This window comes from Ostrinia furnacalis, unplaced genomic scaffold (genome assembly GCF_004193835.3).
Source record: "Ostrinia furnacalis isolate ACB-3 unplaced genomic scaffold, ASM419383v2 OfSCF4245, whole genome shotgun sequence".
Lineage (NCBI taxonomy): Eukaryota > Metazoa > Arthropoda > Insecta > Lepidoptera > Crambidae > Ostrinia > Ostrinia furnacalis.
Window position 1 is genome coordinate 386157 of NW_021134484.1, and position 24920 is coordinate 411076.

Here is a 24920-nt window from a genome sequence, read left to right on the forward strand (position 1 = left end):
TATTTAATAAGTACATAATATTGTTATTTAAAATAGTCCAAAATTCAAAATTACAGTTTAGGTACTTACCAACTGGATCTTTTCGGTAAACCAGCGTTTCACCTGAAAAAATAATGACAATTAATGTTATGAAGAAGGCATAAAGGTATTTGTATGATTTTTTTTCTGTTCGAAAAAGTGCCTAAAATTTCTCACAAAATAAGTATCAGTTTACGCGAGCAATCTCACACCGACATAGTCAACTCTAAGATACTATAAAGTGCAATCATTTGTAAGAACGAAATATCGTGTTCACACTGCAGAAAACGGAATGAAATTGTCGCGTCAACCCGCTAGCCCATTTTTCTTGTAGCGCGGAAATGAAACCGACTGCATCGTGCGACGGAAGCGACAAGCCTGCTTTGTTGTGGGCATTTCATATTTTTTACAATTCATTTTAAAACATTTACGATAGTACACGCTTGGACATAAGATAGGTCTATTTAGCTAAAAGTTACGAGCGTTACGAAACTAACGCTCTCTACATCTCAATAAGTCTTGAGAATTTCTAAAAATATGATGACGTGCAGTTGCTAAAGCACGGAGGTGTCGGGCGTATGTATGTATGCGATTGAGTAATTTTTGATATTTTAGCGTCTCGTTTCATAGAGGTCAAATGCTCGTATGCCCTAAATAAAATGAAATTGTCAACCGGGGACTGGCAGCCTGCCCCTTTTTCTGGAATGAAAACTAGTCCTTTCAAAAAGTTAATGCTATTTTAAGCCCTAGTTTGAAACATAATGCTTGCCTTTGATATGTATTTTCCATTTTTTTTCAGACAATTTCATATCGAATTAATGGTTCAAAACCGATATAGATCGTTTAATCCACGAAGACGCGCCCCACCACTTTTTGGTCAAGGGAAGCGCGGAGTGCGGGGAGTTTGACCGAGAAATCAGTCATTATTGTAGTGTGCTTGTCGAGCGTGACGCATCCATGAGTGCACAATGTGCACATGCACATTATAATGGATCAAACTCCCCGCACCCCGCGCTTCCCTCGACCAAAAAGTGGTGGGGCGCGTCTTCGTGGATTAAACGATCTATAACGGGAGTAGCGTCCCACTAAAATTTAATTTCCAGTTGCCGCGTGGAAATGTTATTATCAACAATATCTGTCGGCCTGCTACCCTATTTTTCATTGTTGCTCCATCTACCCGCAACAGTGCTGCGCTCTAGTGGACAGACGCGGAAATTACGATATTAGGGTTGCCATGCTTTAAATGTGCAAGGAGATTAGGAGGTATGCTGTTGGATAATGTACTTTTGAACCTATTTTAGACTAACTTAACATCAGGTGCAATTGTCGTCAATAACTGCCTTGTTATGCATAAAAAACAAAGAAGTTGGTTATTTGAAAACAGTGCATATTGCTATACTATACTAGTAGTACGAGAGCCCACGACCAAAACCATGTCTCATAGCAATACGGCAAAAACCCTATAAAATCGTTAGATTGTATGATTCTGAACCCGACTAGGTGTGTAGTAACGGTCGAAAGTGTAGCAACTGCGTGGGAGGCCATTTCTGCTGTGTCAAAAAAAAAAGACAGTCGGTATTATAGCAATACGTCTGATAGTGAAAATGTACATAGATTTTATAATGGTATTACGAAAAAGTTTGTTTTCAGACATTTTGCGCGTAGCATATAGCCTGAGCGCATTTTTGAAAATGTCAACAAATTTAGCCGACCTGTATCATAGCAATACGGATAATTATTTTTTTCAACTTTTCATATTGCTGCCATGATTACCAAAAACCTGTTTTCAGACACTTTAAGTGTAGCATATACTCCCAAAAACGAAAATAACGTTTCGGAGTCGCCTGGCCGACGCCTCTGTTAAATGTTTTTTTTAAATTTACAGCCTTCATAGATATTCAAGAATCTCCCTTGTCTATTATATGTACGATGTTAATTTTACAGAAGAGGACGTTGAAGATCTCCCGAGCGACGTCGAGAGTGATTCCAAAGACGACGATTCCGAATCCGACAGCGATTGAATACGAGAATATTTAGTAACTTTGAATAAACCGTTTTTTTTTTTCAACTTCATCCCAGTTTCCTTTTGTGCGATTAATTCAGTCATTCAACTTCAATGTTACGGTTTCGGGTAAATTCTTTGTTAATTATCATCTAATAAATTCAGGGTCGCAACGTATTCATTGGTTTGTAACAGAAAATTCAAGATGCCTCAATACGATTTTTAAATGATATCTGAGTATCGAAAAGTTGTCTGATAGAGAAGGTGCTACACTTAATTTGTCTGATATAAATTTTTTGCACATGTGGACAACTTATTTTATCATGTCCAACAATTTTCAGACATATTGCTATGATACCGATCGGTAAAATTTGTTAACATTTTCAAAACGGTCTCAAAATTTAATGCGTTCACATTTCCGTCTGAAAATTGTTTTGTTCGCATCAAATAACCAAAATTTACTAATAAAAAAGATTTTCAGACGTATTGCTTTGAGACATTTTTTTTGTCTCATTTTTAATTTTTTTAAGTGATTTTACGGGTTTGCGCTACACCACTAACGTCTGAAAAATATGTTTCCGGTATCTCAGAACTATCATTCAACTACAGTCTGCAAATCAGACATATTGCTATGATGCAGTTCGGTAAAATTCTTTGACAATTTTGAAAATTCGGTCAGATCAAACGCTACGCGGAAAATGTCTGATATTGGTATTTTCGAGTTCAGGATAATCGTATCTATCGATTTGATGCGGTTTTGGCCGTATTGCTATGAGACAAAAATTTTGGTCGTGGGCTCTCGTACTATAGGAAGGTTAGTAGAATCTCATATTGTAAGGGAATAAGTGTCCTCTATTGCTACTATTGCTAGTGCTAGACAAATCTGGCAGTGTCAGACTACTTATAGTACAATTATTGTTGCAAGAATAGTACCTATCACAATTTAAAAAAATGCAAGTGTTTACCTACCTTGTATAAAGGTAATGTCACACACATCACACAATATTATAATGCTTGAATCTATTCCACTTTAAACTTGGCACATGGAGCATAAAAAAATATTAGTATATTAAATTATTAGGCTAAGAAGTAACCTAGTTTTAAATTATTTTTCATATCATGGAGAAAGTAATATATTGATCGACCCGAAGAGATCTTGATGGATTACATTCTGGATCATCTAAAAAGTTATTTATAAATTATAAAGAAAACATAAGAGCAAACAAAAAACGATTTTATCAATACAAATAGGTCTGATAGAAATTACAAAATGAAAAAAATATCGTTACTTTTTCTCAATCACACAAGTAAATACAGATTTCAAATCAATGCAAAACAATTTAATGAATGAAAACATCCTTGCAACTTATTAGCATGTAAATCAACATATACCTAGTCACCGCCTAATATTTTGTTGAAAAATAGCCTCTAATACAACAGCATAAGGTGCCAATGTTTCGCTATATATTCTATCATTTGTACATACATGCTACAACTGCATGATAAACAGATAAACTTCTTTATTTATACACCGAGTTTATACAGCATACTTGACTTCCGGTATGATATTTATGTAGATAATGCAGCAATTGCAGTAGCTGAATAGCAATTGCAGAAATCCGGTCCATACCTAGTTAATAGGTCAAAAATATGATCAAGTTTGCAATGCATAGCAAGAAGTGTCAGCTCTTTCTTAAGAGAATTGCCGCGCAATTCCACGCATGCAAGCAGCGTCAGCAGTTACCCGACATAATTGGTGGCACTTTATCTACAAAACTAGAGTAATTGGTGCTGATTGAGCGACACCGACTGAAATATTCAACCGAAAACCGGTCGACGAGTGCCAGCTTTCAAATTGCATTAGTTAACAAAAACTTAGCAATAATAAGAGTGTGAGGTACACATAACACTCTAGACGTTGTAGACCACGTAGTAAATAATATTTTATTAATAATTACTAAACATGAATAGGAGAAATACCCGTAAACCTTACACAGCAAAATGCACTGTTTGCGATGTAATTAATGACACAATAATTTACATACGCCACGATAGTCATCGATAATACATACCTTGGTAAACTGAACACTACACATACACTTATAAAATTAACTTTCTTGAGAAAATTAACGAATAATCGCGGAAATAACAACAAAGTTATTAGAAATCTGAATTTATTGACAGACAAGCAAGACACCCGAGACCATAGACAAACAAAATTTTTTTTGAGTACAAGAGATCTGTCAAACTTTTAACCCCTCTACGACTGCGCCCATGTCGTAAAAATATTGATACCGATTCGAAAACCGATACCAGTGCGAGTATGCCAAATGGTACCAACGTCAAGCACTATCCACTTCCGCTTTCGTGACAATCAAAGCTGTCAAATTTGTCAATTTTAGTTTTCATTCAACTGTCAGAGAGATCTTGACTTCTTTCTTGCGTAAATAAAATCGTAATCTTTCTCCAAGACTGATAATTTAGCAAAAAATAATATTTTGCTTATCAGTGCCTCTGCCTGTGATACGTCTTTACACAAAAGATTATTATTTTGGAGTAATCTCTCGTGTAACAATACAGTGATAAAATGAGTGAACCAGCGAAGGAGTTCGAAGTAAACTCTGACCCGAGTTTATCTAACGTTGGTGTTACGCGTGATTTAGGAAATGCGCCGTCGTTTATAAACCCAATGCCATCTACGTCTACGGCTGGTGCTGTGGGTCCCCCTGCTTTGCCCCCAAGGCCTGATATGGGAATGCAGCAAAGTTATGGGATGAATCAAGGATACTCTTATGGAGGAATGGGAGGATATGGTATGGGGACCATGGGGGGCTACGGTGGATACGGCATGGGGGCAATGGGAGGCTATGGAGGATACGGAGGAGGATATGGAATGGGAGGAATGGGGATGGGCTCCCCATATGGTGGTTACAACAGTTTTCGACCAATGTATGGTGATATGGAAAGCAGGTATGTTTGATTTCTTGTAAATTGTTAATTATTGAATGTTCACAATCAATTACACTTGTGTAATACAGCATTTAATGTTTTGTTTGCATTCAATGTTTTGTTTTCCTTATTGCAAACATAAATTTAAACATAAATCAAGAAACTCAGTGAAAGCCACTTCCAATTATATTTTAGCCGTTTAAATAACTTACTAGACAGTCTTAAGAACCTTAAATAATAAAATGTGGATCAGAAGACAAGAAATCAGTGTAACTAGTAACTACAATTAACTAATGGATTTTGACTATCAAATATATGCAAATTTCTATTGTTTAGCTCATGAACTCTTGGTCTACCAAGTATAATATTTATTAAAATACACAAATTACAGTCCCAAACTCTCCTTTTGTTTGATCATTATAATGTTGTATTTACACATGGAAAATAATCTATGTCAAAAAAGTTTATTAACCCTCGCTGTACGAGGTGGGGTGTGACACACCCCAGTCCTTTAAAAATAGCCACAATTTTAAAAATTTGCAAGTGCTGAATTTGAAATTCTCAGTANTCATGTGAAAAAGTACAAATACAGTTACAAATTTTAAAAATTGATATATATCATCAAAACCGGCTGGATATATATCGGATATATATCCGATATATATCAAGATATACAGGGTGTTTGGCGCATCGTGTGCCAAAATAATTTGGCGGATAGAATGGGTCATTTCCTATATTTTCAGCCTCCATAACACGTTCCATGCCAGGCGGCTACTTTTAAATTAATTTTTTTAGTAATTTCACCAAAATACCCAAATCGCATCATTTAACTTAGATTTAAAAAAAAATTACTAGGCGTAGCCTCAAAGTAAATATTTTGTTTTGACGTACATTGATGTAGGGTTACATCAAATCTAAATTTACTGGCAAATATCATCTAGTTTTTTTTAAATTCAGCTTTAAAGTTTTCCAAAAAGTTAAAAATGGACTGAACATTGAAGTTTACATGGCTATAAAAAAATAAATAAAAGAGATAGCGATCTTCGGATTTTATCAAAACTTCTCTAGTCTATCCCCATTCAAATGGTATACTAATCTTGTTTAAATAATAACAACAACTTCACAAATTCCTTAAATTAGTGCATTGACTCTACTCGGACTAATTTGCGAAATTTGTGTTTCTAGGCCCTTTTTGTGTGAATAGCACGTTAAACACCTAACAGGTAAAAATTATTAATCTTATGCAATGTAAAAACCTTTTCCCTATCGTTTTTCAATGTNAATTTTTTTTCTTCGCGTTAACGTAGTTTAACTGCAAAACTGATCAGAATAATTTAAGTTAAAATACTGCTAAACAAGAAAAAAAATTATTTTTCCCAATTTAACCCTACACTGCATTCAGTCCCATATGTGGGACAACCAATATAATTGATGATTTTTCTGATTTGAGCCAAGTAGCGGCATCTATAATTACGTAAAGAAAGTGACAATAACCAATAGAATCCATTTATTACATTCGTTGAAATTAGATGGCAGCACTATCTCGCTGAGTCAGTCATTTAATTGAAAATTTTGAACGTCAGCCACGCGCCGTTCGTACTTATTTTGAAAATTTTATAAAAAATAGTTGTTCATGGAATGCAACAGTGGATAAATTGTTTTTGTGTCGAAATATTAGTGAACTAAACAAATGTAAGTATATTTTTTTGATTTGGCCGTGTTTCGATACTAAATTTTGACAATTACTGAGTGTTCCCGATGTGTCACTTCATGCAGTGACGATCCAATTTTAGATATGTATACTAATGGTATGATGTTGATTATTTTTACATAGTGGCGAAGAAAACCTCATCCAGCGCTCAAATCAAAGTTATTTGACAATACTATTAGGCAATGAAGACGAACAAGACTCTTCAGGCCGAAAGTGATGATGAAATTGCCTCAATTAGATCTACCCTCAGCAAACTTTCTGAAACGTTTAGCAATAGGTACGGATGACGAAGAGCAATTTGTTTCAACGAACAGGTATGAATCTGCTGCACCATCATCAGGGTCCTATGCTGGTGATATGCAGCAGCATAATATACCAAATCCTAGTGGTTCAATCCTGCTGTTCCCTACATCCAGATTCGTGAAGCAGTTGGCTTCACGAACACGCAAATTAACAGTTGTATCTTCCGCGTCTGCTGCATCAAAAGACGCTGCTCCTGCACCTGCTGTTTCCGTCGTCAGAATAAAGCAAAATATCAGCTGGAAAAAAAGCTTACCGTCCAACAAATCTTGAGTTTTGTGGGCAAACCGATCTAGAGCCAGAAGTTGAAACTCCTTTGCAATATTTCTTATAATTATTTGCCATTGATAAGAAATACCATGTTAGTAAGTAAACCAGTTTGAAAAATTCTGCAATATCTACACTTCAATGACGAAACCACTCAGCCACCAGCAGGTACTGCAGGATACGATCGTCTTCATAACTCAGACATCTATTAGAAACCCTAAAATAATATCAAGCTATACTCAAACGAGAAGCATTGTCAGAGGATGAGCAGATGTGCGCTACTAAGGCCTCTATCATGCTGCGCCAATATCTACCTAATAAGCCTCATAAATGGGAGTAATCCTTGATAACTACTACACATGCCCTGTATTGATTACGCTTTAATTTAGGTAGGTCATTGCATGCAGTGCCACATAAGGAACAAAATAAAAAAACCTTTTTTCTCTATAACTATTAGTTTTTTTTTATTTTAGCTGTGCATCCCGTGTTCTAGACCACAAATATTATCTGAAAAGATTTTTTTTTCTAAAAACAAAAAAATCATGCAGTGTAGGGTTAAAATAGTTTTGTAAGATTTTTTTTCGTTTGAAAATAATAGTTCTTTGCAAGGAACATTCGGTCTTGATGGTGAAAGTTTTATTTTTGTATATTTTTTCTATNCCTTGAGTGACTTTAACGGGACATTGAGGTTTAAGTTTGTGTCTAGGTTTTCTCTGAACTGATCCCAGTCTGTCGATCCATTGTACAATCCCGGAGGACTCACGTTGAGTGCGAAGTTACCACTGATACTTATGACAACAGGTGAGTGGTCGGAAGATAGATCAGCCACGCTTTCAACGGTAGCGTAGTTTCTGGATATGCCTCTCATTACAAAAAAGTCCAGGAGATCAGGGACTTTGTTTGTATCCGCCGGCCAATAAGTTGGTTGCCCGCCTGAGAGCCACTGGATCTGTTCCTTCATCAAAGCCATGTAAAGCTGTCGCCCACGAGGGAGTATCATGCGGGAGCCCCATGCCGTGTGTTTGGCGTTCCAGTCTCCACCTGCAATAAAGCGTAGGCCGAGTGTATCGAAGAATTTGCTGAAGTCTTCATGCTTGATGCTATGCCTAGGTGGACAGTATATTGCTGATACTGCAAGGGGTCCCGTCTTCATCTCAACCGTCACCGACGTCGCCTGGAGGAAATCCTCACTGAAGTGTTCTCTTTCGTGGTGTTTAATGTTGCTTTTTATGATTACTGCGGTACCTCCATGGGAATTTCCAGAAGGATGGTTGGTTAGGTAAGAGCTATAGCCCTTGAAGTTAATGTAGTTCCTTTCTGTGAAGCGGGTCTCGGCTATTAGCATTATGTCTATATTGTTAGTTTGGAGGTAGGATTCTAGTTCTTGTCTTCTTTCAGACAAGCCGTTGGCGTTCCAAATGGATATTTTTATGGCAGTCATGGTTTAATTAGCTTGGACACTAAGTCGAACATACGGTCCATCATTTTGTCGATCATTTTCTCGATCGTATTTTCAAATTTTATGAACATATTTTGCATCAGTACTTCCATGTCTTTTTCTTTGTGGGCATTACCCTTCACTTTATCAGCGTAGCTGCTTTTGGCGTGTTCTGTGTAAGTTTTGTTTACATTTGGTTTTTGATTGATGTTAGTATTGCTATCAGTTTCTCTAGGTGTTATTTCTATTTTATTCGGTTGAATATTCGCAGATTTATTTTTTGGTCTATTTTTATCAAATATTTCCGATTTGTACTGCTTGTATTTAGTGCAGCCTTTATAGCTGGCAGGGTGGCTTCCCTGGCAGTTTACACATGTTGCTGGTGTATTTGGTTCTTTCTTGCAGTAGGATGTTGGGTGATCATCGCCACATTTAACACAGCGGTGAGGCCTGTGGCATAGATTTTTGGTGTGCCCAAATCTCTGGCATCGTTTACACTGTACCACTTCATTTCTTTTGTAGGGAACTTCGAATCTTACGATGGTGTTACTGATAGATTTTATTGAGTAGATGTCTTTGTTATTTGAGTTTGGTTCCAGTTCTACAAAGTATAGGGGTAGTGGGTCTTTTGTTTTATTGTGTATTACATTGGTGATGTTTCTGACAGAATGTCCTAGATTCCTTAATTCGGTTTTTATAATGTCTTTGTCTTCTGTAGCATGGAGTCCTCGAAGGACTACTCTGAATGCTTTTTCATGTTTGAGCTGGTATGTATAGTGACTGACATTAAGTTTGATAAATGTTTCTCTAATGATTTTGTACATTTCAACATCGCCTGGTAGAATTTTTACAGTGTGCCCATTTCTTAGAGTCGTAAGGGTGTAATTTTTGTCTGTGTTTGTGATTTCTTTTAACATTTTATGGAGTTCTTTAATGTCATTTACTCCTGTTACAAATATTGGTTCGGGTTTTGGGATCGTCATCCTTTTTTTATTTGAATTATCCGTATTTGTATCTTCATTGGATTCATTCTGTAGTCCTTCAAAGCTATTTGATGTTGGTATCGCAAACGTAGTTAGAGTTTTTGGCCGTTTTTGAGTTGAGTCCTGTGGTGGGCTTGTGTCTTGCCTTTTTCGTTTCCAATCTGGTACTTTATCGCTTTGCCATGTTGTCAAATCGATTATGTCATTTTCCGTGGTGTTTTTTGGGGTATTTGGTGTCTCTCTAGTATTGTCTCTGTCCGATTCTTTATTTAGTTTTGCGTCCACATTGATATCTGTCTTATGGTTCCCAACTGAATGACTTCTCGGTCTGTTGGTAAGCAAGCTTGGGTGGAATGCTTGCTGCACAAATTTTTTAGTTGTAGTTTTAGTTGATTGCTGTTGAGTAGTGCAGGACTCTGCATATTTATTTTGATTTACATCTTTCGGCAAAATTTGGCCCCCCCCAGAATACGAAGGGCTGCCTGAGCTGGTCTCACAAGATGATTGTGCGGCCAGCCCAGAGAGGGATTCTCCCGCACCTGTGGTGTTGGTACCCTCCTGGGGTAGTTTCTCTTTAAACCTTGCTTCCATGACGAAATTTGTTGTTTGGGTTTTTGATCAGAGTCTCCTTCTCCTAGATAAGTTGCCTGCCATGGCTAACGAGGCTCATCTCCCCGAGCATTGAGAGCTTAGGTTTAAAGTAGCGGCCCACGTTCGCTACTATCGTCCAGCTATCATCGAGTTTTGTGCGCTATTTCCTGGAGGTAAACTCTGCTACAAGCTCCCCAGCACCTCTCCAGTGGACTGCCTAATTGTCCGCGACTGCTTATTCAGAATATTCGCAGCTAACCCCCATATCTGGGGGCCGTATCGCTATCCGCAACCTGCGACGCGTGTGGTGGCATCAGGCTCTGCCGCTGGGAATTGTCACCCAGAACCACACTTCTATTGATTATTTTATTTTCCTTGCCCGTTTTAAAGCGTGAACATTTCCATGTTTTCTACTACGAAAAGCGTAAAAATGAAAGAGCTCTAGGATCAACTCGTCGTTAAAAATGTAATACTAATAAAGCAGTTTCAAAATCTTATGCGGATGCAAAATGGATCTAAATGGTAAGTTAATAAAACATGCTATTGATGTTGGCGGTTTATTTAGGCTTAACGACAGTATATCGAATATAATGAAGTTTTTCAAATCCGAGCTTTTTATATAAATTAAGAGCTTTTACATTTCTACTCTCGCAATATCCAAAAAGATCTCGTTTCTCTTCTAAATACTTATTGCAAAGAAGTTTTAGTAATAAGGTTGCGTAGCCCATTCTCCTATATTCTTCAGGGGTGTGCAAATGGGCCATGTTTCCAACTTCACTAATAAAGATCCATGATATTAAAATATCGTCTTTATAAAGGCCATAACTAAGGTCAGCTTTTACTAAGAGCCTGAATAGGCTTTTCGATCCGTCGTAGCGTATTATCCATTTTGAATCAATCATATCGATGTCCTTTTCTGAGACCGACTTAAACTGCATGCCATCTGGTAAACTGCAAGGGATATGAATTAAAAGTACGTTAGTTCAATTAATAGAGTTAAACAAGGCATACTTTTCAAACTCGAAAATTTTAAATCAATTTATACTAGTAAGAAAGAGAGAGAGATTCAAATGATGAGACTGAATTTTTTTTGTTGCTTTTGGAGTAAGGTTGCAACTTCATCAAGCCAACTATGAAATGACTGACTCATGTAGGTACAAATTTTTACATGAAAGTACAACATTTTTATAATGTTAAGTAAATACTAATTTATTAAATCTTACCAAATATTTTCAAAAGCAGGCTGTGTCTTTTGATAAATAATAACATCCAAGGTAGGCCAATTTTCGCCTTCAAACACTACTCCAAGCTTTTTAGTCACTCTCAGAAGCATGTCATAAAGATGCTGAGGTATAAATGGTACTGTAATTTCTTGTGACCAATCTATGACGTTTGTAGATAGAAGTGCATTTTCTAGGGACTCTGTATCATCTTTTGGGCACTGAATCCAAACTTCATAAAAGTTGTGCTGAAACAAAAGTATCATATTTATTATTGCGTATGATTCAATTTTGCTAAACACACGACAGCACGTTAAGGTAAACACCACATAGATCTTATGCAGTTGTTATAGGGGTCAATATGCAACAGAAATGTATAGTCTGATGTGTCTGTACCTACCTAAGTTAAACCGACTAGTACGCAAAACCAGACACCCCGTATTTTTTATGACATCAATCGGCTGTAGACAATGATAAGAATATTATTACCGACACTCGATCCCCGAAATCCCCGTAATTATTTACCCAATGAGCTGGAAAATGGGATGTAATTTTATACCTATCTGTTCAGGAGCGGTTCAGTTTCTTATTTTAGAATTACAATCGATTTATTGGATTTAGAATAACTGAAACTGTAGGCTAATTAATACCAAAGTAGTATAAATGTATTACAAATAGTTCTCACTTTGACATTCAAGGCGACCATACCGTTGCTAACGTCACCATATGGACAGTATACTTCGAAGCCGTAGTTCAGTCCTTTGTCCAGTAGATTTCTTTGGCTTCGTATTGCTGTGTAGGCTGATATTCCTCTGGGCCAGTCGGCCTCAAATACCGCTTCGAGGTCCCCCCATTTCTCCGGAGGTAGAAACTGTAGTGGGTCGCTTTTGCTATCCATTTTGCGACAGTAAGTAGTAATTCAACAGATTCTACTAAGGTTAATTGGTTTTATAAGTGTTATTTTGTTGTCATAATTATTTATATGGTCGTGATATCTTATGAAATTTATTTGTCAATGGTATCATTACGGCCTATCATAAGTTACGAGTATTTCCAAATAATGATAAGCGTTTATCTGAACTGCATCATCTTGGGCATCGGAACTGAGCACTTAAATGTATTTCAATTGGTTCTAGTATAATGTACACGAAGATTGTAGAGATGTTAGATAACTGCGTAAGAACATATTAATTGTTATCACGAATACATACTAGAAAACTCCAACTCCTTTAAGAACACTGGATTGGCAGTCACTACATTCATGGATAAGGAAAAATTACAAGAAAGGAATATGCTTCGCCAAAAATTGCAAGAAGCCCGACAGAAAGGACAGCATGCAATAATAAAACATAATAAACTGATTATAAACGGAAAACCTTACGAAGATCTCCCAGTAGAAAAGGAAAACTGCAACAAAGCTGGCCACAACAACACTAAGGACATTCAGCAACAAACACCTGTGGAAGAAGATAAAACAACAACGTCTACCAACTGTACATTTCGCAAATAACTGTACAATCGCATTCCAGAATATTCAAAGCATAGGGAATAAGTTACCTCTAATTGAACAGCTATTGTTAGACTCAAATCTAGATGTAATATCATTGTCAGAAGTAGGTAAAAACAGAGATTTTTGCGAAACAATAAAAATACCCGGATACAAAATAGCCTCACTGTTTTGTAGAAAAAAACATAGATTAGGTGGAGTCTGTATAGCAATTAAGGATACATTAGAAAATGTGAGTAGAGAGGATATTGTTAAATTGTCTAAAGAATTTATTATAGAGTTTAGCGCAATAGAAATTCCACAAATTAATACCATCATTGTAGGTGTATACAGGCCAGATCGCAATATAAATATATTCTATGAGCAAATGACAAAATTACTGAATAAAGTAAACCACCAAGATAGGAACAAACATGTTATAATTGGTGGCGATTTTAATATTGACGTATTAAACACCAAAAACAAAAGAAAACAAGAATTCCTCGATTTCATGCTATCATATAATCTGAAACAACTTATTAAAGAACCCACTCGTGTAACTGAAAAAACACAAACCTCTATTGATTTAATATTTACCAACTATAAACCATTTGTAAACAAAGCATATGTGAAAGACTACGGCCTATCTGACCATAAATCAGTTATATTAGAATTGCGTCTAGAAAATCTGCTATATAACAACAATAAACCATGGCAAGTAAAAAAGCGAATATTTACAAAGCAAAAAATATCTAATTTTAAAAATGCATTACAGGAAATTGATTGGAATAACATTACAAATAATGATAAAGACATTCAAGCAAACTATACGACATTCCATTTAATTATAAAAAACTTATTAAATAAATATATACCTTTAGAGTCCATTAAAATAAAAAACAAACATAATAAAAGCTGGCTTACGAAATGCCTAAAAAAATCTTGTAAGCACAAAAGACTTTTAAGAACACTACTTAATGAATCAAATTCTACAGTTACAAAAAAATACTATAATCAATACAGTAAAATATTAAAAAGGTGTATAAAAATGTCTAAAAAACTCGAATACTCTAAACAGATAAAACAATCTGACAACAAATACAAAACAATNTGACGCGTGTGGTGGCATCAGGCTCTGCCGCTGGGAATTGTCACCCAGAACCACATACAGACAGGAAAGTGACTTTGTTTTGTAATATGTACCAAAAAGTGGTGGGGCGCGTCTTCGTGGATGAAACGATATATGTAGGTATAAGCGCTCCTGCACACGACGCCGCTACCGCGCCGACAAAGCATAATTTTAACGGGCCACTAAGGTCCGGTAAAATCGCCGGAAGGCCTAGCGGCGGTACAAATTGTATGAAGCTGTTCACATTATCCCGTATCCGGCTTTTTCGCCGAGCCCGGCATTTTTACCGAGCGTTTTGTCGCTACAAAATGCCGGCAAAATCACCGGACCGGAGTAATGTGAACGAGTTGCGGCCCACCCCGCCGCGCCCGTGCTTCCCGCCCCGCCCCGCCCGTGCTCCCCGCACTTCATTCGGCTCGGATTTCGGATCCGGTGTAATGTGAACACCGGTGTCCGGTTTCCGGCAGAAATTCCGGTCCGGCATAGTGGGAACCCGGCCTAACTGTAACGCGGCAGCAGGTCGGCAGCGGGCTTTACGCGGCGCGTATAAGCAGTATAAAAGCGCGGCGTCGGCACGGCGACGGTGCGGCAGCGGCATCGTGTGCGGGAGTACTAAATGAGTTTTATGATTATTTTTTTAGACGTGTGCTGTTTGCCGGCGCTGCTGGGACAAGCGGAGGCGGCGCTGGCGGCGGCGGCGCGCCACCGAAGCGGGGCCCGCGCGCGCGCCGCGCTGCGACATCTTAGCGAGCTGCTGGACCGCCCGCAGGCTCGGTAACTAAAGCCCGGTCTGTGAGCACGTACAATTTGGGCTATCGTCTTTATACTTAACAGTTGGCACCCCTGGCGATTGACAGGACCTTACTCTACAGTGGCGCCATCTTGATGAGTGCAAATGCGATAGTCCTCCTCCCACTTTAGCGCTCACCAGTTCGTGCCACTGTCTTCGCTACTAGCAAGTGACAGGACCTTACTCTACAGTGGCGCTAACTGGTGAGCGCTAAAACGATAGCCCTCATTTTGTCCAATGACCCCTAGCTTCCCATCCTTATCACTCGCGCGTAAATATTGCCGTCGCGACTGTGCGACTGGCATCCGCAGTGGGTGTGCGAGCGCGATAGCAACATAATTACGCGCGAGCGATAAGGATGGGTAGCTTGGGGTCATTGGACAAAATTATATGTGCTCACAGACCAGACTATACCCTATTACAGATCGTTCCATCCACGAACACGCGCCCCACCATTCTTCCGCTAATATTCGAGTGTTATGAACACGCTAAAACTCGATTCACACATATCAGTGAAGCCACAGTTCCGTCACAGTGTCCGCTCAGTTCAGTATCAGTGCTACAGTGTAGCGTCAGTGAAATATTTTGAATATTTTAAAATGTCAAAGAGCTGTTTCAATATTCTTGTTCAGAAACTATGACTTACTATGGCATGTATACCTCTAAACTCAGTCTGAACTGAGTTACGAGCATTAGAAGTTTAATGATTTTCATACTAGATTTGCTTTTTGCTTACAAAACTTGCGCGCAAATAGCAAATCTAGTATGAAAATCATCAAACTTCTGATGCTCGTAACTCAGTTCAGACTGAGTTAAGAGTATACATGTCATAGCAAGTTTGGTTTATTACACTATTTTGTAATNTACTTCCATGTCTTTTTCTTTGTGGGCATTACCCTTCACTTTATCAGCGTAGCTGCTTTTGGCGTGTTCTGTGTAAGTTTTGTTTACAAAATGTAAAAATAATTATTTCATTTCAAATAGAGTAGTAGAGCAGTCAATTTAAAGCCTTATGGTGCTCAAAGATAGTTCAACTTGTCCGTTGTCTTTAGTTAATAAGAAACGGTTGACCTCTTGCAGTGGAGACTTGAAGAAAAGCCTTGATGATTATGAGTTCAATGTGTTGCGGCCCTACTCGCGCCTCGTCATATTCTAATAGCAAAATCTACTTCTAATGCAAATGTCACATAACTTTTGTCAGTTAATACTTTATATTGAGAACCATTGTATAAAATCACTTCTCTTTTGGATTCCGATCGAACAACATCAAAATTGTAACGTCTCAAGAATACAACGAAATAAGCAGTTTCCGAGTTTTATTTATAAAATTCCATCGCGTCTGCAAGGCGCGAACATTGGCGACCGTGACAGGACTGCAATTTCGGACAATCTGGAAGATTAAGCCAAGGACACCTGGAGTCAGCCGAGCAGTGACGCAGCAAAAGTTTCACCTCGCAGCCTGGATTTCAGATAAGTGCCCTGATTATTCCTTCCTTACATCATCCCAACACTGTTAAACCACTCCTAAACCTTTTTTATTCCCGAAATCCTATCCAATTTAGTAAAAACTTTCACTTGTGCAAATCGTGACTACCCCATAATTTTTATTTATCATTCAAAATATCATCAAATCATTGCAATTTCTCTTATTTTCAAGTAATTAAAGCCAAACCCTAAACACAATAACGTATCGCGCCAGTAGTTTCCCGGTTTTTAGTATTTTTTTTGCCGGATATTTCAGTTGTGCCAGCGGCCGACCTCAACGAGCCGGCTAACGGGACATCAGCTGATTCAACGCGTCAACACCGGCTTCCTAGCTGCCGTCGGGGCTGAGGGCGTGAGATACGTATTCTTTTTATTATGAATTTGTGTCTTTCTAACTGAGGCGCGGCTTTGTAATTTTAATTTGAACTACCTCGCATAATTTTTTATCGTCTAAATTCACTAAATATTCTAATTTTTATTAACTAAACGCATTTCAATATCGCAATTTACATTTCAAAACAATATTTTATTAGTAATTTGACATTTTAATACGAAATAATGANAAAGAGAGACTTAATAAGATTAATTAAGTGATTATGGTATAAATCAGCATGTATAATTGTCTCAAACATTCAAATTATTGTGATAATTTTGCATTATCTTGCTATATTTTAGATGAATATCCTACTAATTATTTTTCAGATTTATCCAAATGGCAGAAGAGAATTCTAGGCCAGCGTTTGACTCCATTCAAAGCTTCGTTAACGCGGTGGGCAGCGTCGCCATGATGCTGGAAAACACATTCTTCGCTCTGACTAGCTCATTTAGAGCTATTTTAGGTATTTGTTGAATTAATATTTATCTTCCTTGCTAATTAATGAGTATAACGAACAACATGGCAAGCTATTCACTATAGGATCTTATACAGTGTGAGTCACGTTAAAGTGTACATATGAAAATAGATTAAACTAGACCTATTTTTATCGACAAAAAAACGGTCAAAAATTTTTTGAGATTTTTTTTTAATTTTTTATAGAATTTTTTTTCTTTCAATTACTTATTGTAAAGAAAACGTAATAACTTTTAAACTAAGCGGTATATCCTGATAAAATAAAAATAGTAATAATGCTAAATAACAGGCGATACTAAAAAAATACATAAAATCTGGGTTCGAAAATATCCGATATTTATTATAAATATCAAAATATCGGATATTTATGATATATATCCGATATATATCAACTTTGATATATATCAATTTTGTATTAAAGCCATAGTATTATTTTATTGTATTATTCATGAATACTATTGCATATGTGTTACATAAACATGTTTTTAATGTTTTTAATACTTAAAATCAGACAAATAAAGCAAAAACATAAAATATCTTTTAAATACGGCAAAATCAACTAAAAAAATAAAAATCTTATGTCAAAAAGTACAAATACAGTAACAAATTTTAAAAATTGATATATATCATCAAAACCGGCTTGATATATATCGGATATATATCCGATATATATCTTGATATATATCCCTTGATATATATCCTCGNACGTGCAGGCTGACCCTTCTGAGATATCTGATGCGGTTTCGCGGCTAAATGCTGATCTACACAATATCGCCGATTGGTCCGGGAAGTTCGGTGTGAGGGTCAATCCTGGCAAGTGTCAGGCGATAGTGCTGGGGAGCTCCAGGCAACTGGCTAAACTGGATCTGGGATCGGTCCCTAGTGTTGTCTTTGACGGAGTTGTCGTTAACTTCTCTCCATACGTAAAAAATCTCGGACTCTTCANAAAACGGTGATATTTTTACTGGGGTCAAAATTGGATGTTAGGGAGACCATGGCGAGGCCTATCGATGGTTACAGGGTTATCCATTGTTTTTGGGACACCCTGTATAATATGAAATTACAGGGTTTGGAGTTTCCTTTTAAGCGTGTACTCATTTGTATGCAGCTGTAATAGATATTTTGCCAGAAATATGTACTCTGATGTGCTGTAGACTGTAAATAAAAATAAAACAATAGCCATATATTTGATGGAGTTACTAAAATATGCAAAAAATATTTCATATCCTAGACGGCATCTCCCTTAACATCCGGTGCGATTGCAGTCAAATATCTGCCTTGTCCTGTTTAAAAAACGTACACATGAATAATGAGGCAAAATTGACAAAACAACAGCTCGTTTTATCTGTATATGACTAAAAGATACAAGAACAAAGAAAGTTTATTTTAAAAAACATGAATATTTAGCAAAATAATTGCCATACAGATAAGTATGCACTAATGGCATTGCTTGTGTGCATCTTTAATAGTCTTTGTCTTATCAGTAGGTTTATTTTGTTATTATACAATATATTATCAGTATTATTTATGTCCCTAAGCACATAATTATGAATTGAGTTACAGTTTGCTATACAGTGTGTCCGGGCTTGTAGTGATCAAACTTTAATGGCGCAATCTATGGACTATTTTATCGATGAAAATACTTCAAATTTGGGGCTTGACCCATTTGTCGCAAAATTCGAGGATTTAAGTTTTTAATTTATTATTCCGACGCGCTATGGAACCGGCTGGGAAGGGGTATCTTTGTTCAACAATTACGTCAAAACTAATAGACGTAGACTAATAAATTTACATTCGTTTTGTAGAATAGCTCAAATACTAATAATACAATGCAAATAAAACATACCTTAACGAGCTGGTTTTTCTTGTGTTGGAAAATAACTGAAAAAGAAGTGAAAAAAATCATGTCTTTTTCTAATTCAATCCATTCTTACTTCCATAAAATGTATGAAACTTGTGTCCGTTTTCTACTTCTACTAATAGATAATTTTATTGACTATCGCATGATATCAAATATTCGCTTATTAATGTTTATTTACCCACGTTTTCACTTGTTTTTGAAGGAAGAGGTGAAAACTAAAAATTAAAAACTTAAATCCTCGTAATTTTGCGACAAATGGGTCAAGCCCCAAATTTGAAGTATTTTCAATTTTTCATCGATAAAATTGTCCATAGATTACGCCATTAAAGTTTGATCACTACAAGCCCGGACACACTGTATAACTAATAACTTGAATGAATTCTCCCTTCAATTTTCAGGTGTAGCAGAAAACTTTGGTAGACTTCGATCATTGTTTGCACAGTTCTGGTCCACATTTGCCGTAGTCCGTAGTCTCAATTGGATGGTCAGGAAGCTCCTGGTGATCATGGGCATCAGGACTGAATGTGAATTTAAGGTACATTTCTAAAAGTTTAACCAAATAATGTTATTTTCAGTTTAGATGTTAAGCTATAGGGACACATGGGTTCATAAACATAATACCAAGGACAGGGCATGACACAATAAGGGCTATATTTCACCGGGACACCATGGCGGCGTAACCAGTCGCCGGCTACCAACAAAATGTATACAGCTCTATAGAGAGTTACTTACCTGGTGTCCGTTTGGTTGCGCAAAGCTGCATGCATTTTGTTGGTAGCGGCGACTGGTTGCGCCGCCATGGTGTACCGGTGAAATATAGCCCTAAGGTCTCCCTGCTCCTAGCCCAGAAAAAAGATTGTAATATGTTACGATGTAGGATGGGTGCTTCTACCAATGCCACCAGCTCATTTCGCTGAAATTCATGATGAACCTAGAAGTTACTTTCCATCCTATACATTTCTATTATATTTTACCCAGATTTTAGTATTCAAATTTTATAGAAACGTCAGTCTGGTCGGCATATTGAGTTAGCAATAATGATAAGAGATAAACTATCTCTGACACATGTCGACTATCAAACTATTATATTTATGAGCAAACTTTATCTAGCATTAAAATCAAAAAGAAATATGCTACTATCTTACTTGCCATTTGAAAGATAACACAGAGAAATAGAGAATGTTTATTGATATTAATCTGAATTTAGACATATTATGTAGACCTATCTACAAAAACCTATTTTGACAAACAACAACATTTTGTACATAATACATAAAAATAGCATGTTTGCTTTTGTAGAAGAAACAATTTGGCCTTGTCACACTTCAAAGGAAAATAGAAGTCACACTTAAAAACCATCAAAGGTCTTTACATAATTCAAATTGAAATTGTTTATTTGCATACTAAGTGTACATATAGGTCTTATCCTATAAAATTGCCGATATTGTCTCAGACATTCTTTAGTTTCCAGTAATTCAATAGCTACTATACTATTTCCATTGTTCCTTTTTTGCTAGGTATAAAATCTTTTATTTAATCGGTTATCCTTAAAAACAGGCAAAACGTTTTTACTGAAAAAATTGTTTTCCATACTAAAACGGCTATTGCAACGAAGGCAAAATGCGTATAATTGCTTAAAAAAAATACTAATTGGTACATTTTGTTGCACATTATATCAAGCGTGTTTAGTGCTTATTACCATGATGTAGGTACCTACTCATCGTCTTCCGCACCTCTAACTAAATATGATGACCAACACGAAGGTTATACAGGGTGTTAGGTAAATGGGTATATGAGCCGACACTAGCCCATGTTAACATGGTCATATAAATGGTATGGTGAAGTCAGAAAATTGATATCTTCATTTTAATTATTTTAATTTTCATACAAATCGGATTTTATAAAATTTATTTTGTATGAAAATTAAAAAAAATAAAATGATGATATCAAATTTCTGACTTCACCAAACCATTTATATGACCATGTTAACATGGGCTAGTGTCGGCTCATATACCCATTTACCTAACATCCTGTAGAAGAACTTTACTTACTTTACCGCCGTGTTACCTTGACCTATAGTAGTTGTTCATACGAAAATATGACGTAATGGTAATTTATACAAGCTGCATGTACTTTAGAGCCGTTTCGCACTACGTCCAATCCAAAACATACAAACAGTAGACCGTATTTTTACGGATTCAAAACCGGTCGGGCTATTTTATTGTCGCCCTAAAAAGAAATCACCACGCTACCAACCGTGCGATGTGGAAGTCATTGGGGGAGGCCTATGTTCAGCAGTGGACGTCCTGTGGCTGAAATGATGATGATGAAAAATAAATCGTCTGATAATAAGAATTCGGTGTCTCCTCGAAAGGATGCGCGATGCCAAAAGCAAGGGCGTCCGCGGAAGTCCAGCTTCTTGACATGCCCTTACATGTCAGAATAAATGCTGAGCGGGTTAATGTATTATATTAAAACAATAAACCTATTGGTGCAGTGGCTCAGTAAATGTTTTTGTTCTTGTTGTGTTGTTGTTTATGTATTAGCCTATGCGCAGACCACCGATTTTTAGTTGTCGTGTCAGCCGTTTGGTGTAGTGGTTCGAAACGGACTACTATTCCGGAGGTAGCGGGTTCGATTCCCGCACAGTACAAACATTTGTGTGCATGAACATATTTGTTTGTATTGGACTGGGTGTTTTCTATGTATAATAAGTATTTATTTACAAAAAAAAAAGTATGTAAGTATGTTTATATCCGTTGTCTAGTACCCATAGTACAAGCTTTGCTTAGTTTGGGACTAGAAGCGCAGTGTAAAATGTCCAAGAATATTTATTATTTGGTATCGGCAGATTCTTCATACAAATTAGAATCGGGCCCAACTAAAAGTCGGTGGTCTGCGGCTAAGCTTACCGTCATTAAAGTTCTATTATATTCTGTCCTATAATAATGTTATTATTTTTTTCAGGCATGGGCAGAAGCAATGGCCGCCACTCAAGCGGGCACGGCCAGCCCTGAGCAGAGGGCCAAGGGCTCCAGTTGGCCCATCCTGATGTTCTTCGGAGTGGTGGTCGCAGCACCCTACTTGGTGCTGAAGATGCTCAACGGACTGTCTTCGAGCATTAATGAAAAATGTGAGTATAGTTCCAAAATACTGAACTGTCCTATCCATGACATTGACAGTGGGGCGCCACCGTCAATACCGGATCGCTGGCTCCGATTTTTGCCATGTTGGAAACCATATAGTTGAACGATGGTAGCGCCCCCCTGTCATTGAGTTCAGTGGGACAGTTCAGCGTGGGTCATCTTTACTATAGTCCGGGTGCCACGTGCTCGGCGACCGGACTTTACATACTTTTATTACACCAATAGTATTTGATAGTTGTGTTTTGTAATTGGGTGAAAAATAAAGGAAGTGGACAAAGTAACAAACAATTTTTGAAAGTAATGTTTATAAACGAGCATTTACATAAACTTACCAGTAAAAATGTAAACCATAAAAAGTATAAACGTAATCATAAATATCTTACAAATAAGTATGTCTTATGAATTATAAAAAATACTATTGCGATATCTGACTACAAATGTTTAGCTCAAAGCTGCAAATAACTTGTTCAAATAAAACTGAACTAGACAATGTTACCTCAAATGATCATATAATACGTTATAACTATTGTCTGATATGATTTATGGAAATATTTTTTTACACAAAAATTCAATACAAAACCATTAATTCCAGTAAACGACCCAACAACATGGCAGAATCCTCTCCGAGCGGTCGCCCAACACGATTTCGCTGCAACTTCACCGCAAGAACTAAGCTTCTCAGCCAACCAAGTGTTAACCCTTGCGCCGCAACACCTTCAGACCCAATTATGGAACACCGGCTGGCTTATGGCCACAACTGACCGGCAACACGCAGGTTTAATCCCAGTCAATTATATCAAAGTTATCAAACCGACTAATCAAGTCGAAGGCACGCAAAACGAAACGCAAGAGAAACCGGGACCCAGTATAGCGGAGCTGGACAAATTGTATGGACAAGAATTATAAGGTTGGTACTTGTAATTGCTGGTTTTGATAGAATTTTTAGAAGTTTTGAGTGGAAGCGAAAATATATGGGAAGAGGAAATTATTTACAAACGAAACTTAATGTAACGTACGATAGCACATCAAGCTATAATGTGGCATCTTATTCTTAGTTGTAATAAGGGCGATTTTGAAAAAAATTGTCTGATGTGCTGTTCACTGTACTTAATTGAGTTAATCTTCAGAAATACAGTCATACTTCTTACAAATGTTAGTTTTGTACCTAAATTGACCATTTGAGTATCAAACTTTATTATACGCGTAGAAAAATGCAGATAAGTGACTTAGGTTTTTAGTAAAAAAAACTACTTTTTACTACTCATAATATTACAAGACTAATATACACATATTTTCGTTTTCACTCTAAGGAATAGAAATGAATTACGCATTACTTTATAGGCAAAATATATTCTGTCTCGAAATACGGTGATGGAAAAGCAATATTGTATATAATTTAGTATCTAATTAAATTACCATATACAAAATGACTCTGTTAGAATATTTGAAATTGGTGCCACAGCTATTATAGTATGCTATTTAAATTATACACATGTTAAGTACTTAGAACAAATCAGCTTGAAAATAGATCACAAATAATAATTGTAGATAAAATATAAGTTTCTTTGGATAAGTTACACCTCACACAATCAAAAAAATGCACTTTTTCAAAATGCGTTTAATATTACAACCCGGTTCAGTTAACTGCGTACCTGGCAGCCGTGACGTCACATCGACGCTCTATCCAGCGAGATGCGCAGTTAGCTCTATCGGGTTTTAAATATTTGCATGCAAACTTTACAACATTCATTTTTAAAATAATTATACATTTTGTAACGTTCAACACCAGTGGCGTACTGTCTGTCTACTATGGTACACTATGAAAAAATCTGTGCCATAAGTGGTACATTAAACAGTTAAAGTGTTAAATAGATACATACTGATATTTCCTGCCATTATCAATTGGCTTTAAAATAGTTAAATCTAGTCTCTAACATTACCAATTTTGTAGAACTTTTTCTGACCGAAAAATACCACTTGTAAAAGCTAGGAGCAGTGTTGGGTTAGCTTTAAAACAAATTGACGGTGTGAAGCAATTATATGTCTTATTAGTATGGGAATAGGGACTAACACTTGAACCGCTATGCATTTATTCTTTATTTTATAATAATGTCTCGTAATTCTACGCTAGTTGCTTGAGCAGTAGAACAATGTAAAATAGATATTCTATCGAATGATAAGTAAAATCTGATATGAGATTAAACAGAACTTGTAAAAGTTGTCATTTTCCATTTTGATGTCGATGACTAAAGAATAATAATAACAAAATTGATATAACATATGGTAAACTGCCAGTCATTGGACACTTAAGAAAGTTATTGGACAGTTATTTACTGAATTAAAAATAGCATTTCTATTTCAACAACTGAGAGATTACGACTGATGGAGATAAAATTGCGTTTTTTTTTAAGAAATATTCATTGCATTTGAAGGAATTTTCATTTTAAGAAAATTCAAGGGTTGTTTTGTCCAATGACTGGCAGCGTCCAATGACTGTCGGTTTACCCTAGCAGTATTGACATTTGACAAGATTGTTGAAGTGTAAACTGGCTTCATGTATAAGACCAAAAATATACAACTTTTCTTGCCGACATAGCAGTGACTGTTAAACTACCATATAGGTGTATCACTTTGTGAAATTAAGATCGAGACTGACACCATTGGGATATTGTTGTTATAGTTCGCTCAATGAGA

At 36.7% G+C, this 24920-nt stretch overlaps 2 protein-coding genes across 3 annotated transcripts; one reads left to right on the plus strand and one right to left on the minus strand.

Annotated features, from left to right (window-relative positions):
• The first annotated feature begins 4607 nt into the window (after positions 1 to 4607).
• On the plus strand, positions 4608 to 24396 carry Pex13 (peroxisomal biogenesis factor 13). Its single transcript, XM_028313482.1, has 5 exons — positions 4608 to 4990; positions 17072 to 17208; positions 19479 to 19615; positions 22048 to 22213; positions 22819 to 24396. Exons 1-5 carry the CDS (start codon positions 4608 to 4610, stop codon positions 23130 to 23132), a joined length of 1137 nt encoding a protein of 378 aa, XP_028169283.1. The 3' UTR covers positions 23133 to 24396.
• On the minus strand, positions 10803 to 12655 carry LOC114359196 (uncharacterized). Of its 2 annotated transcripts, XM_028313483.1 has the most exons (3): positions 12165 to 12655; positions 11483 to 11727; positions 10803 to 11210 (listed from the first exon to the last, which is right to left on the minus strand). In XM_028313483.1, exons 1-3 carry the CDS (start codon positions 12375 to 12377, stop codon positions 10817 to 10819), a joined length of 852 nt encoding a protein of 283 aa, XP_028169284.1. In that variant the 5' UTR covers positions 12378 to 12655; the 3' UTR covers positions 10803 to 10816. The 2 variants fall into 2 exon arrangements, with proteins under 2 accessions (XP_028169284.1, XP_028169285.1); XM_028313484.1 differs by lacking the exon at positions 10803 to 11210 and having other exon boundaries at positions 11644 to 11727; positions 12188 to 12655.
• Positions 24397 to 24920: the final 524 nt, after the last annotated feature.

Bases quoted from the DNA above. Each gene is read 5' to 3' on its own strand.
- Pex13 (XM_028313482.1), top strand. From the start codon at position 4,608: ATGAGTGAACCAGCGAAGGAGTTCGAAGTAAACTCTGACCCGAGTTTA. The intron at 4,991-17,071 runs GTATGTTTGATT...ATTATTTTTCAG, and splicing joins TATGGTGATATGGAAAGCAG to ATTTATCCAAATGGCAGAAG. The intron at 22,214-22,818 runs GTGAGTATAGTT...CATTAATTCCAG, and splicing joins TTCGAGCATTAATGAAAAAT to TAAACGACCCAACAACATGG.
- LOC114359196 (XM_028313483.1), bottom strand. From the start codon at position 12,377: ATGGATAGCAAAAGCGACCCACTACAGTTTCTACCTCCGGAGAAATGG. The intron at 11,728-12,164 runs GTGAGAACTATT...CTTTTGTTTCAG, and splicing joins TGGTCGCCTTGAATGTCAAA to CACAACTTTTATGAAGTTTG. The intron at 11,211-11,482 runs GTAAGATTTAAT...TATCCCTTGCAG, and splicing joins CCTGCTTTTGAAAATATTTG to TTTACCAGATGGCATGCAGT.